Here is a 15,279-nt window from a genome sequence, read left to right as displayed (position 1 = left end):
GTATCTCAGTCCCGTACAGCAGTCAGTCCTGTATCTCAGTCCTGCACAGCACACAGTCCTGTATCTCAGTCCCATACAGAATAGAGTCCTGTATCTCAGTTCTGTACAGCACACAGTCCTGTATCACAATCTTGTACAGCACACAGTCCTGTATCACAATCTTGTACAGCACACAGTCCTGTACCTGAGTCTCGTACAGCATACAGACCTGTATCTCCATCCTGTACAGCGCACAGTCCTGTATCTCACCCCCGTACAGCACACAGTTCTGTATCTCACTCCCATACAGCACACAGTCCTGTATCTCAGTCCCGTACAGCAGACAGTCCTGTATCACACCCTCATGCAGCATACGCTCCTGTATCAACGTCCTGTACAGCACACAGTCCTGCACCTCAGCCCTGTGCAGCACACAGTCCTGTACCGCAGCCCGTACAGCACACAGTCCCGTAACTGAGCCCCGTACGGCATGCAATCCTGTATCTCAGTCCCCTGCAACACACAGTTCTGTATCTCACTCCCATAGAGCACACAGTCCTGCATTTCAGTCCAGTACAGCACACAGCCCTGTATATCAGTCCCATAAAGCACAAAGTCCTGTATCTGAGTCCCGTACAGCACACAGTCCTGTATCGCAATTTCGTACAGCATACAGTCCCATATCTCAGTCCTGTACAGCACACAGGCCTGTATTTCAGTCCAGTACAGCACACTGCCCTGTATTTCAGTCCCATACAGCACAACGTCCTGTCACTGAGTCTCGTACAGCACACAGTCCTGTATCTCAGTCCTGTACAGCACACCGTCTTGTAACGAAGTCCCGTACAGCACACAGTCCTGCATCTCAGTCCCGTACAGCACACAGTCCTGCATCTCAGTCCTGTACAGCACACAGTCCTGTATCTCAGTTCTGTACAGCACACAGTCCTGTATCTGTGTCTCATGCAGGACACAGTCCTGTATTTCAGTCCCATATAGCACACAGTCCTGTATCTGAGTCTCGTACAGCACACAGTCCTGTAACTCAGTCCTGTACAGCACACAGTCCTGTCTTTCAGTCCAGTACAGCACACAGCTCTGTATTTCAGTCCCATACAGCACAACATCCTGTATCTGAGTCTCATACATGACACAGTCCTGTAACTTAGTCCTGTACAGCTCATAGTCCTGTAACTGAGTCCCATACAGCACACAGTCCTGCATCTCAGTCCCGTACAGCACACAGTCCTGTATTTCAGTCCCATACAGCACAAAGTCTGCATCTGAGTCCCGTACAGCACACAGTCCTGTATCTCAGTCCTATAAAGCGCACAATCCCGTATCTGAGTATCGTATAACACACAGTCCTGTATCTCAGTTTCGTAGAGCACACAGTCCTGTATCACACTCTCGTGCAGCATACACTCCTGTATCTCAGTCCCGTACAGCACCCAGTCCTGTAACTGAGTCCCATACAGCACACAGTCCTGTATCTCAGTCTCATACAATATACAGTCCTGTATCTCAGTTCTGTACAGCACACAATCCTGTAGCTGAGTCTCGTACAGCACACAGTCCCGTACCTGAGTGTTGGACAGCACACAGTCCTGTATCTGCGTCTCATGCAGGACACAGCGCTGTATTTCAGTCCCATACAGCACACAATCCTGTATCGCAGTCCATTACAGCACACAGTCCTGTATCTGAGTCTCGTACAACACACAGTTCTGTATTTGAGAATCATACAGCACAAAGTCTTGTATAGGAACATAAGGACATAAGAACTAGGAGCTGGAGCAGGCCATCTGGCCCCTCGAGCCTGCTCCGCCATTCAATAAGATCATGGCTGATCTTTTTGTGGACTCAGCTCCACTTACCTGCCCGCTCACCATAACCCTTAATTTCTTTACTGTTCAAAAATGTATCTATCCTTGCCTTAAAAACATTCAATGAGGTAGCCTCAACTGCTTCACTGGGCAGGGGATTCCACAGATTCACAACATAATCTTGCTGTTTTTAAACTCCATCCCTCTAGCAATAAAGGACAAAATTCCATTTGGCTTCTTAATGACCTGCTGCACCTGCAAACCAACTCCTTGAGATTCCTGCACAAGGACACCCAGGTCCTTCTGCACAGCAGCATGCTGCAATTTTTTACCATTTAAATAATAGTCCATTTTGCTGTTATTCCTACCAAAATGGATGACCTTACATTTACCAACATTGTACTCCACCTGCTAGATCCTCGCCCACTCACTTAGACTATCTCTCTCCCTTTGCAGACTTTCAGCGTCCTCTGCACACTTTGCTCTTCCACCCATCTTAATGTCATCTGCAAATTTTGACACACTACACTTGGTCCCCAACACCAAATCATCTATGTAAATCGTAAACAATTGCAGTCCCAACACTGATCCCTGAGGCACACCACTAGTCACTGATCACCAACCAGAAAAACACCCATTTACCCCCACTCTTTGCTTTCTGTTAGTTAACCAAACCTCTATCCATGTTAATACATTACCCGTAACACTCTGCACCTTTATCTTATGTAGCAGTCTTTGGTGCAGCACCTTGTCGGAAATCCAGATACACCACACCACAGGTTCCCCATTGTCCACTGCACATGTAATGTCCTCGAAGAATTCCACCAAATTAGTCAAACATGACCTGCCCTTTATGAACCCATGCTGCATCTTACCAATGGGACAATTTATATCCAGATGTCTCGCTATTTTTTCCTTGATGATAGATTCAAGCATTTTCCATAGTAGAGAAGTTAAGCTAACCGGCCTATAGTTACCCGCCTTTTGTCTACCTCCTTTTTTAAACAGTGGTGTCACATTTGCTGTTTTCCAATCTGCGGGAACCACCCCAGAGTCCAGCGAATTTTGGTAAATTACCACTAGTGCATTTGCTATTTCCCCCGCCATCTCTTTTAGTACCCTGGGATGCATTCCATCAGGACCAGGAGACTTGTCTACCTTTAGCCCCATTAACTTGCCCAACACTACCTCTTTCGTGATAATGATAGTTTCTAGATTCTCATCCGCCATAGCCTTCCTGTCATCAATTTTTGGCATGTTATTTGTGTCTTCCACTGTGAAGACCGACACAAAATACCCGTTCAATGCCTCAGCCATTTTCTCATTTCCAGTTATTACATTTTTTTTTCCCCAATAAATTGGAACAGAGAGGAATCCCGATACTCTACACTTGTAGAGTATCCCACCCTCCCTCCTCCTCTAACCTAAAAAAAAAGACCCAGTGAGAGCAGGGCTTTGGAGAAAACAGGAGGAGGAAAGGTAAGTTTAAAATTTTCATTCACTTTTTTTTTCCCTGTGTGTTTAAAGGGGCAATTATGAGTGTGAGGCCAGTATGTTGTTCCCAATGTAGGATGTGGGAGGTCCTGGAGGCTCCTAGCCTCCCGGACGACCATATCTGTGCTGGGTGTGTTGAGCTGCGGTTCCTAAGGGACCATGTTAGGGAACTGGAATTGCAGCTCGAGGACCTTCGCCGGGTTAGGGATAGTGAGGAGGTCATTGACAGGAGCTATCAGCAGGTGGTCACACCGGGACCACGGGAGGAGGGTAACTGGGTAACAGTGAGGAAGGAGAAAGCTCAGTTGATGGTGAGCACCCCGGTGGATGTGCCCCTTAATAATAAGTACTCCTGTCTGAGTACTACTGGGGTGGACAGCCCACCTGGGGGAAGCAGCGGTGGCAGTGTCTCTGGAGCTGAGCCTGGCCCAGTAGTGCAAAAGGGTAAGGAAAGGAGGGTAGTGCTAATTGGGGACTCTACGGTGAGGGGGTCAGATAGGCGTTTTTGCGGACACAGACGGGACTCTCGGATGGTGGTTTGTCTCCCTGGTGCAGGGGTCCGGGATGTCTCTGGTCGAGTCCCAGAAATCCTGAAGGGGGAGGGAGAGGAGCCGAAGGTCGTGATGCATATAGGTACTGCTGACATAGGTAGGAAGAGGGAAGGGGTCATGAAAAGAGAATATAGGGAGTTAGGTAGACAGCTGAGAAAGAGGAATGCAAAGGTAGTAATCTCGGGATTGCTGCCTGTGCCGCGGGAGAGTGAGAACAGGAATCGGTGGAGAATGAATGCGTGGCTGAGGGACTGGAGCAAGGGACAAGGATTTGGGTACTTGGATCATTGGGACCTCTTTAGGGGCAGGTGTGACCTGTTTAAAAAAGACGGGTGGCACTTGAATCCCAGGGGGACCAATATCCTGGCGGGAAGGTTGGCTAAGGCTACTGGAGAGACTTTAAACTAGAAAGGTTGGGGGGAGGGAATCGAAATGAGGGGACTGAGAGCGAGGAGGTTAGCTCGCAAATAGATAAGGAATGTAAACAGGGTAAGAGGGAGGTTAGACGAGTGATGGAGAAGGGAAGTGCTCAGGCTGAAGGTCTGAGATGTGTCTATTTTAATGCCAGGAGTGTAGTGAATAAAGTGGATGAGCTTAGAGCGTGGATTGCTGCTTCGAATTGTGATGTGGTGGCCATTACGGAGACTTGGATGTCTCAGGGACAGGACTGGGTGCTTCAGGTGCCGGGTTTTAGATGTTTCAGGAAGGACAGGGAGGGAGGCAAGAGAGGGGGGGGAGTGGCACTGTTGATCAGGGATAGTGTCACGGCTGTAGAGAAGGTGGACGCCGTGGAGGGATTGACTACGGAGTCTCTGTGGGTGGAGGTTAGGAACAGGAAGGGGTCGGTAACGTTGCTGGGTGTTTTCTATAGGCCGCCCAATAGTAACAGAGATGTTGAGGAGCAGATGGGGAAACAGATCCTGGAGAGATGTAGGAATAACAGAGTTGTCATGATGGGAGATTTTAATTTCCCAAACATAGATTGGAATATCCCTAGGGCTAGGGGTTTGGATGGAGAGGAGTTTGTTAGGTGTGTCCAGGAGAGTTTCCTGACACAGTATGTGGATAAGCCTACTAGAGGAGAGGCTGTACTTGATCTGGTGCTGGCTAATGAACCTGGACAGGTGGAGGATCTCTCGGTGGGTGAGCATCTTGGGGATAGCGATCATAATTCTATCTCCTTCACGATAGCATTGGAAAGAGATAGGATCAGGCAGGCTAGGAAAGTGTTTCTCTGGAGTAAAGGGAAATACAGTGTCATCAGGGAGGAAATTAGACGGGTAAATTGGAAGGAGGCATTCTTGGGGAAAAGTACCGAAGGAAAGTGGAGGATTTTCAAGGAATGTTTGTCTGGAGCTCTGCATGACAACGTTCCGATGAGACAGGGGGGTGTTGGTAGGGTACGGGAACCGTGGTGCACGAAGGTTGTGATGAACCTGGTGAATAAGAAAAGAGAGGCGTACAGAAGGTTCAGAGAGCTAGGAGGTGTTAAGGATTTAGAGGAGTATACGGGATGTAGGAAGGAGCTTAAGAAGGAAATTAGGAGAGCGAGAAGGGGTCATGAGAAGGCCTTGGCGGGTAAGATTAAGGAGAATCCCAAGGCTTTCTACAAATATGTCAAGAGTAAAAGGATGAGATGTGAAGGCATAGGACCCTTAAAAGGTGAAGGGAGAAAAGTTTGTGCGGAACCGTTAGAAATGGCGGAGCTGCTTAATGAATACTTTACCTCGGTATTCACGGTGGAAAGGGATCTGAGTGGTTGTACTGCTTGTTTGCGGTGGACAGAAAGGATCGAGCATGTGGACATAAAGAAAGAGGATGTGTTGGAACTATTGAATGGCATCAAGGTTGGTAAGTCGCCGGGACCGGATGGGATGTACCCCAGGTTACTGTGGGAGGCGAGGGAGGAGATTGCGGAGCCTTTGGCGATGATCTTTGCATCGTCGATGGAGACGGGAGAGGTTCCGGAGGATTGGAGGATTGCAGATGTGGTCCCTATATTCAAGAAAGGGAACAGGGACAGCCCGGGAAATTACCGACCGGTGAGTCTAACCTCAGTGGTTGGTAAGTTGATGGAGAGGATCCTGAGAGACAGGATTTATGATCATCTAGAGAAGTTTAGTATGATCAAAAGTAGTCAGCACGGCTTTGTCAAGGGCAGGTCGTGCCTTACGAGCCTGGTTGAGTTCTTTGAAAATGTGACCAAACACATTGACGAAGGAAGAGCGGTGGATGTGGTCTATATGGACTTCAGCAAGGCGTTCGATAAGGTCCCCCATGCAAGACTTCTTGAGAAAGTGAGAGGGCATGGGATCCAAGGGGCTGTTGCCTTGTGGATCCAGAACTGGCTTGCCTGCAGAAGGCAGAGAGTGGCTGTGGAGGGGTCTTTCTCTGCATGGAGGTCAGTGACCAGTGGAGTGCCTCAGGGATCTGTTCTGGGACCCTTGCTGTTTGTCATTTTCATAAATGACCTGGATGAGGAAGTGGAGGGATGGGTTGGTAAGTTTGCTGACGACACCAAGGTAGGTGGTGTTGTGGATAGTTTGGAGGGATGTCAGAAGTTGCAGCGAGACATAGATAGAATGCAAGACTGGGCGGAGAAGTGGCAGATGGACTTCAACCCGGATAAGTGTGTGGTGATCCATTTTGGCAGATCCAATGGGATGAAGCAGCAGTATAATATGAAGGGTACCATTCTTAGCAGTGTAGAGGATCAGAAGGACCTTGGGGTCCGGGTCCATAGGACTCTTAAATCGGCCTCGCAGGTGGAGGATGCGGTCAAGAAGGCGTACGGCGTACTGGCCTTCATTAATCGAGGGATTGAGTTTAGGAGTCGGGAGATAATGCTGCAGCTTTATAGGACCCTGGTTAGACCCCACTTGGAGTACTGCGCGCAGTTCTGGTCACCTCATTACAGGAAAGATGTTGAAGCCATTGAAAGGGTGCAGAGGAGATTTACAAGGATGTTGCCTGGATTGGGAGGCATGCCTTATGAGGATAGGTTGAGGGAGCTTGGTCTCTTCTCCCTGGAGAGACGAAGGATGAGAGGTGACCTGATAGAGGTTTACAAGATGTTGAGAGGTCTGGATAGGGTAGACTCTCAGAGGCTATTTCCAAGGGCTGAAATGGTTGCTACGAGAGGACACAGGTTTAAGGTGCTGGGGGGTAGGTACAGAGGAGATGTCAGGGGTAAGTTTTTCACTCAGAGGGTGGTGGGTGAGTGGAATCGGCTGACGTCGGTGGTGGTGGAGGCAAACTCGTTGGGGTCTTTTAAGAGACTTCTGGATGAGTACATGGGATTTAATGGGATTGAGGGCTATAGATAGGCCTAGAGGTGGGGATGTGATCGGCGCAACTTGTGGGCCGAAGGGCCTGTTTGTGCTGTGGCTTTCTATGTTCTATGTTCTATACCCCTTCTCGTCCTCTCAAGGACCAATGTTTACTTTCGCCACTCTTTTTCGTTTAATATATTTGTAGAAACTTTTGCTATTTGTTTTTATTCTGAGCTAGTTTACTCTCATAATCCATCTTACCTTTCTGTATAGATTCTTTCGTGGCTTTCTGCTGACCTTTAAGGATTTCCCAATCCTCTAGTTTCCCACTAATCTTTGCCACTTTGTATGCATTTTCTTTCAATTTGATACCCTCCTTTATTTCCCTCGATATCCATGGCTGATTATCTCTTTTTCTACAGTCCTTCCTTATCACTTGTATATACTTTTGCTGAGCACTCTGAAAGATCGCTTTGAAGATCCTCCACTGTTCCTCAATTGTCCCACCATAAAGTTTTTCCTCCCAGTCTACCTTAGCCAACTCCTCCCTCAACCCTTTATAGTCTCCTTTGTTTAAGCACAAGACACTGATATTGGATTTTACTTTCTCACGCTCCATCTTTATTTTAAATTCAGCCATACTGTGATCGCTTCTTCCAAGAGGATCCCTAACTGCAAGATCATTAATTATTCCCGTCTCATTATACAGGACCAGATCTAGGATAGCTTGCTCCCTTGTCGGTTCCATTACATACTGTTCAAGGAAGCTATCGCGGATACATTCTATGAACTCCTCCTCAAGGTTGCCTTGACCGACCTGGTTTGACCAATTGATATGTAGATTAAAATCCCCCATGATAATTGCTGTACCATTTTTATATGCATCAGTTATTTCTTTGTTTATTTCTCGCCCCACCATGATGTCATTATTTGGTGGCCTCTAGACTACTCCTATTTGTGACCTTTTCTCCTTACTATTTCTAATTTCTACCCAAATGGATTCAACCTTTTTTTCCCTAGAACCTATATCATCTCTCACTACCGCCCTGATATCATCCTTAAATATCAGGGCTACACCATCTCCCTGACCTTCCTGTCGGTCCCTCCGAACAGTTTGATACCCCTGGATATTTAACTCGAGTTGTGACCATCCTGCAACCATGTCTCTGTAATGGCCACCAAATCATACTCGTTCGCAATGATTTGTGCTGTCAACTCATTTACCTTGTTTCGAATGCTACGAGCATTCAAATAAAGTGCCCTTATGCTAGTTTTTGTACCTTCTTTTTGAATTCTAACACTTCCATTAGTAACATGTCCTGAGTTCTCCTTCTTTTTAACTTTTTTCCTGATTTTTGATGTAGTTGGAACCTTCTCCCCACATTTTGTCATTGCTCCCTCCTTCTCGGACTCCTTACATAGATTTCCATCCCCCTGGCATATTAGTTTAAACCTCCCCAACCGCTCTAGCAAACACTCCCCCGAGGACATCAGTCCCACTCCTGCCCAGGTGTAACCCGTCTAATTTGTACAGGTCCCACCTCCCCCAGAACCGGTCCCAATGCCCCAGGAATCTGAAACCCTCCCCCTGACACCATCTCTTCACAGTAAGAAGTCTAACAACACCAGGTTAAAGTCCAACAGGTTTATTTGGTAGCAAACGCCACTAGCTTTCGGAACAAGCTGTTCCTTCGTCAGGTGGGTGGAAGTTCTGATCACAAACAGGGCACAAAGGCACTAAATTGTGTCATTGTGATCAGAAGACATTGTGATCAGAACTCCCACCCACCTGACGAAGGAACAACCTGTTCTGAAAGCTAGTGGTTTTTGCTACCAAATAATCCTGTTGGACTTTAACCTGGTGTTGTAAGACTTCTTACTGTGTTTACCCCTGCCCAATGCCGGCATCTCCACATCACCATCTCTTCAGCCATGTATTTATCCGATATATCCTCTCATTTTCACTCTGACTAACACGTGGCACCGGTAGTAATCCTGAGATCACTACCTTTGAGTCCCAATTTCTTAACTTTCTTCCTAGCTCCCTGTATTTTGCTTTTAGGACCTCATCCCTTTTTTACCTATGTCGCTTGTACCAACGTGTACTGCGGCCACTGGCTGTTCGCCCTCCCCCTTCAGAATGTCCTGCAGCCGCTCCGAGACATCCTTGACCCCAGCACCAGGGAGGCAACATACCATCCTGGAATCTCGTTTGCGGCCACAGAAATGCCTGTCTGTTCCCCTTACAATTGAATCCCCGATAACTATTGCACTGGCACATTTTTTACCCCTCCCCTCTGCAGCAGAACCAACCGTGGTGCAATGAGTTTGGCTGCTGCTGCTTTCCCTAGAGAGTAAGAAGTTTAACAACACCAGGTTAAACTTCTTACTGTGTTTACCCCAGTCCAACGCCGGCATCTCCACATCATTCCCTAGAGAGGCCATTCCCCTCAACAGTATCCAAAGCGATCCTGTATCTGAGTCCCGTACAGCACACAGTCCTGTATCTCAGTTTCATAGAGCACATAGTCCTGTATCTCAGTCCCGTACAGCACACAGTCCTGTATTTCAGTCCACACAGCACAAAGTCCTGCATCTGAGTCCCGTACAGCAGACAGTCCTGTACCTTAGCCCTGTACAGCGCACAATCCCGTATCTGAGTCTTGTACAACACACAGTCCTGTATCTCAGTTTTGTAGAGCGCACAGTCCTGAATCACAGTCCCGTACAGCATGCAGTCCCGTATCTCACTCCCGTATAGCACACAGTCCTGTATCTGCGACTCATGCAGGACACAGTCCTGTATTTCAGTCCCATACAGCACACAGTCCGGTATCTAAGTCTCGTACAGCACACAGTCCTCCATCTCAGTCCAGTACAGCACACAGTCCTGTATCTCAGTCCCGTACAGCACACAGTCCTCCATCTCAGTCCCGTACAGCACACAGTCCTCCATCTCAGTCCAGTACAGCACACAGTCCTGTATTTCATTCCATACAGCACGCAGTCCTGTATCTCATTCCCATGCAGCACGCAGTCCTGTATCTCATTCCCATGCAGCACACAGTCCTGTATCTCAGTCCCGTACAGCACACAGTCCTGTATCTCAGTCCCGTACAGCACACAGTCCTCCATCTCAGTCCAGTACAGCACACAGTCCTGTATTTCATTCCATACAGCACGCAGTCCTGTATCTCATTCCCATGCAGCACACAGTCCTATATCTCAGTCCCGTACAGCACACAGTCCTGTATTTCATTCCATACAGCACGCAGTCCTGTATCTCATTCCCATGCAGCACACAGTCCTGTATCTCAGTCCTGTACAGCACACAGTCCTGTATTTCAGTCCACACAGCACAAAGTCCTGCATCTGAGTCCCATACAGCACACAGTCCTGTAACTTATCCCATACAGCACACAGTCCTGTATCTCAGTCTCGTACAGCACTCAGTCCTCTGTCTCAGTCCAGTACAGCACACAGTCCTGCATCTCAGTCCCGTGCAGCATGCAGTCCTGTATCACAGTCCCGTACAGCACACAGTCCTGTATCTCAGTCCCGTACAGCACAGTCCTGTATCTCAGTCCCGTACAGCACACAGTCCTGTATCTCAGTCCCGTACAGCACACAGTCCTGTATCTCAGTCCCGTACAGCACAGTCCTGTATCTCAGTCCTGTGCAGCACACAGTCCTGTATCTCAGTCCCGTACAGCACACAGTCCTGTATCTCAGTCCCGTACAGCACACAGTCCTGTATCTCAGTCCCGTGCAGCACACAGTCCTGTATCTCAGTCCCGTACAGCACACAGTCCTGTATCTCAGTCCCGTACAGCACACAGTCCTGTATCTCAGTCCCGTACAGCACACAGTCCTGTATCTCAGTCCCGTACAGCACACAGTCCTGTATCTCAGTCCCGTACAGCACAGTCCTGTATCTCAGTCCCGTGCAGCACACAGTCCTGTATCTCAGTCCCGTACAGCACACAGTCCTGTATCTCAGTCCCGTACAGCACACAGTCCTGCATCTCAGTCCCGTGCAGCATGCAGTCCTGTATCACAGTCCCGTACAGCACACAGTCCTGTATCTCAGTCCCGTACAGCACAGTCCTGTATCTCAGTCCCGTACAGCACACAGTCCTGTATCTCAGTCCCGTACAGCACACAGTCCTGTATCTCAGTCCCGTACAGCACAGTCCTGTATCTCAGTCCCGTGCAGCACACAGTCCTGTATCTCAGTCCCGTACAGCACAGTCCTGTATCTCAGTCCCGTGCAGCACACAGTCCTGTATCTCAGTCCCGTACAGCACACAGTCCTGTATCTCAGTCCCGTACAGCACACAGTCCTGTATCTCAGTCCCGTGCAGCATGCAGTCCTGTATCACAGTTTGCTGTCGAACATGGTGAATCCCTTTTTTATTTTTGTGAATATAATTGATGTGTGTTTTGTCTTGAAGCTGTGTATTTTTAGTCCTGCAGTTTAATCTCTTTGTTTAACAATGCTCTTGTCTCAGTCTGTGTAGGAGCTGAAACATTCCTGTTAGTTTGTTCTTACCTGCTCACACATCAGATTGAGAACGTAGTCAGTGTTAAACCTCTCCCGTGGATAAAACAGCTGTTGGGTAAAGCCAAGAGTTAGTTATATAATATGCCAGGTCAGGAATATCGATCATACATATATAGATACAGTAGGCCATTCGGCCCCTCGGGCCTGCTCCACTATTCAATAAGATCATGTCTGATCTGATTGCAACTTCAACTTCACATTCCTGCCTGACTCCCAATAACCTTTTACCCTCTTGTTAATTAAGAATCTGTCCAGCTCAGCCTTTACAATATTCAAAGACCCTGGAACTCTCTTCCACAAAAGGCAGTGGAAGAAAAGGCTCATGACTCTGAGAGAAAAAAATCTTCTCTTCTCTAGCTTAAATGGGTGACCACTTAGTGACCCCTGTTTCTAGATTCTCCCACAAGAGGAAACACCCTCTCCACATCCACCCTGTCAATACACTGACACCCACAGTAAGTGCTTGAGCCTCACCAAGAATGAGAAACTTGGTGAGCTTGTGAGGATCATTGGGCTAAATTCCAGCAGTTTAGTGAGGAGGGTGAAACAGTGATATATTAAGAGGGTCACCCTCACAGTAAAAGTGAAACACTGTACATTAATGCAAGATACGGGACAATTCTAAGTGATGCCAAAGATTTCTGTCCATGACAACACGCAGTCCTGACACTAATCCACATTTAGCGATGACTGTCAAGATGTTACTAGGCTTTCATTCCCAAGATTCTGTTACTGACAGCAACTAAAAAAGAGCCATTGAATGTGTAATTTATAGATTATAATCCACCACAATTTGCCTGCTAATTCATGTTTAATTTACGTTGATTCAGTGTTGCAGACTATAGGTGAGAGTTAAGATAGTATTTTGGGTTTGCTTTGTTTGACTCTTGTAAAGAAAACATTCTTCAGCTTGGATTTTGAGGCTTTGTGTTTTTAATAAATAACAAGCTTTCATATTTTTTTTTTAAAAAGCAAAGTTAAAGTAATGTAAAGTTTACTTATTAGTGTCACAAGTAGGCTTACATTAACACTGCATTGAAGTTACTGTGAAAATCCCCTAGTCGTCACACTGCGGCACCTGTTTGGGTACACTGAGGGAAAATTTAGCATGGCCAATGCACCTAACCAGCATGTCTTTCAGACTGAAGAAAGAAACTGGAGCACCCGGAGGAAATCCACGCAGACACAGGGAGAACGTGCAGACTCCACACAGACAGTGACCCAAGCCTGGAATTGAATGTGAGGCAGCAGTGCTAACCACTGTGCCACCTTGTCACCCTAGGATCCGCTACTGCGGGCATAACAACAACTATTGCTGATTACTGACAGGTACAGCAGCTATTCAGGAAGGCTAATGGAATGTTGGCCATTATTTCAAGGGGGTTGGTGTATAAGAGTAGGGATGTGTTGCTGCAACTGTACAAAGTACTGGTGAGACCACATCTGGAGCACTGTGAGCAGTTTTGGTCCCCTTATTTAAGGAAAGATGTTATTTCATGTGAGGCAGTTCAGAGAAGGTTCACGAGGATGATCTCTGCTATGGAGGGACTGTCTTATGAGGAAAGGTTAAACAGGGTGAGGCTCACTTGATATCAACTGGATTTTAGAAGAATGAGAGATGATCTCATTGAAACACAGAGGATTCTTAAGGGGCTTGACAGGGTAAATGCTGAGAGGATGTTTTCCATCATGGGGGAGTCTAGGACCAGAGGGCATAGTCTCAGAATAAAAGGATGCCAATTTAAGATTGACATGAGGAGGAATTTCTTCTCTCAGAGAGTTGAGTGTCTTTGGAATTCATTGTCACAGGGAGCTGTGGGGGCAGAGTCCTTGTGTATATTTAAGGTTGAGATAGATAGCTTTTTGATCAGTAAAGGAATCAAGGGTTACAGGGAAAGGGCAGGAAAGTGGACATGAGCAATGTTGGATCGGCCATGATTCTATTGAATGGTGGAGCAGATTCAAGGGGCCGAATGGCCTCCTCCTGTTCCTGCTGATTATGGTCTTATTGATAACCCCTGTATCCCGTACCTGTTACTGATTATTGACAGTCCCTGTGTCCTGTACTTGTTAATGATTACTGACTGTTGCTTTGTCTGATTCCTTTGTTACTGATTACTATCATAGTTTGTGCAGTCCTTACCTCTTTGCGTAGGTAGAGTTTCCAGGGTATATTGATGTATGAAAAGTATACGCTTGCTGTCTTCCTGTACAGATTGGTATTGATATTCTCATCTTGTAACAACACTGTTAAGATAAAGAGAAAAAAAACTTTTTAAGGCACTTCCATTTTCTTCCAAACTGTTAAATAACTAACAAAGCACAGAGTGAAATAATATCATTGTTGTCGTGTAAGAAAATGCAATTCCATTTCATCCTCCAGCAGATTCTAGAAACAGCAGTGAAGCATGTATTTCACAATTTTAGCTGAGAATGAATATTGGCAAAGATCAGGAGATTCCTGCTGCTGTACTTCAAATAGTGGCATCCCAAGGCCAGACTGGGCCTGGCTTTATTTGCTCCTGTTATGGGAATCACCCTGCATCATGCAGGGCTGCCTCAATACTGCACTGAAGTATCAGCCTAGATTATGGCTAACCTGTTGGAATGGAACTTACACCCACAACTATTTCCCTCAGCAGAGAGAGTGCTGCCTGCTGGGTGGATATGAGAAAGTTGGAGTGAGAGGATGACTGGCTGTTGCTCAGAGCTGCAGATTCAGACTGCCCAACAACAAGGCTCTCAGTTAAGAGAATGTTGAAGCCAATCACAAAGACATGTACAGAGACAGTCCTGCATCTCCTATGGAGATGGTACAATGTCAACGAAATTTATTCTTGAACATAAACTTTACAAATGGTTCATTAGTGTTGATGCAATTCTTATTTAGTGAGATCTGGGCATCGCTGGCACTTACTGTCCATCTCTAATTGATGAGTGAGAAACGTTAGCCTTGCCACCGATATTCCAGTCTGAAGAAAGAATTTTTACATAGTGGCGGTGAGCTAAATTCTTGAACTGCTGCAGTCTTTGTGGTGTTGGGAAGGGAATTCCAGGATTTTGATCCAACAACTGTGATGGAGCAGCGATATATTTCCAAGTCAGGATGGTGTGTGGTTGGAGGGGAACCTCCAGGCGATGGTATTCCCATGTGTCTACACCTCTTGTACCTTTGTGTAGCAGAGGTCCTGGCCCGAATTCTCCCACCCCGCCCGACACTGCAATGTAGTGGGCGGGTTGTGGGCAATGTGAAGGCCCATTGGCAGTCGGGCAGGAATTTCCGGCTTTTAGACCAGCGCGGCCGGAGAATTCAGCCCCATCAGTTTGAAACGTACTGTCAAGGGAAGCTCAGAGCATCTTGTATTTAGTGTACACCACGTGTTGGTGCAGAGGCAGCGAATGTTTAAGGTAAATGCTTAAATGCTCAATACAAGATCCCACTGAGTGAAGATCTGTCTGGGAGCATGAATTCATAAGATACGACCCTGATAAAGTCTGATAAAGTGTGAGATTACCCCCTCTTGGGGTAGGTTGAATTTAATTAATTAATAAAAACACCTGGAGTTGAAAGCTACTCTCAGTTGTGGTGCCAT

At 46.9% G+C, this 15,279-nt stretch overlaps 1 protein-coding gene across 1 annotated transcript in view; it reads right to left on the bottom strand.

Annotated features, from left to right (window-relative positions):
- Positions 1-15,279, bottom strand: part of myo15b (myosin XVB) — a 520,694-nt gene that overhangs the window by 177,808 nt on the left and 327,607 nt on the right. Inside the window, exons 48-49 of the mRNA XM_078226038.1 lie at positions 13,830-13,933; positions 11,675-11,734 (exon numbers count right to left, since the gene is read on the bottom strand). Of these exons, the coding sequence (XP_078082164.1) occupies positions 11,675-11,734; positions 13,830-13,933 (164 nt within the window). The remainder of the gene's footprint in view (positions 1-11,674; positions 11,735-13,829; positions 13,934-15,279) is intronic.

This window comes from Mustelus asterias, chromosome 12, assembly GCF_964213995.1.
Source record: "Mustelus asterias chromosome 12, sMusAst1.hap1.1, whole genome shotgun sequence".
In the NCBI taxonomy this organism is placed as follows: Eukaryota; Metazoa; Chordata; class Chondrichthyes; order Carcharhiniformes; family Triakidae; genus Mustelus; species Mustelus asterias.
This window is presented reverse-complemented; position numbering and strand designations above follow the sequence as displayed.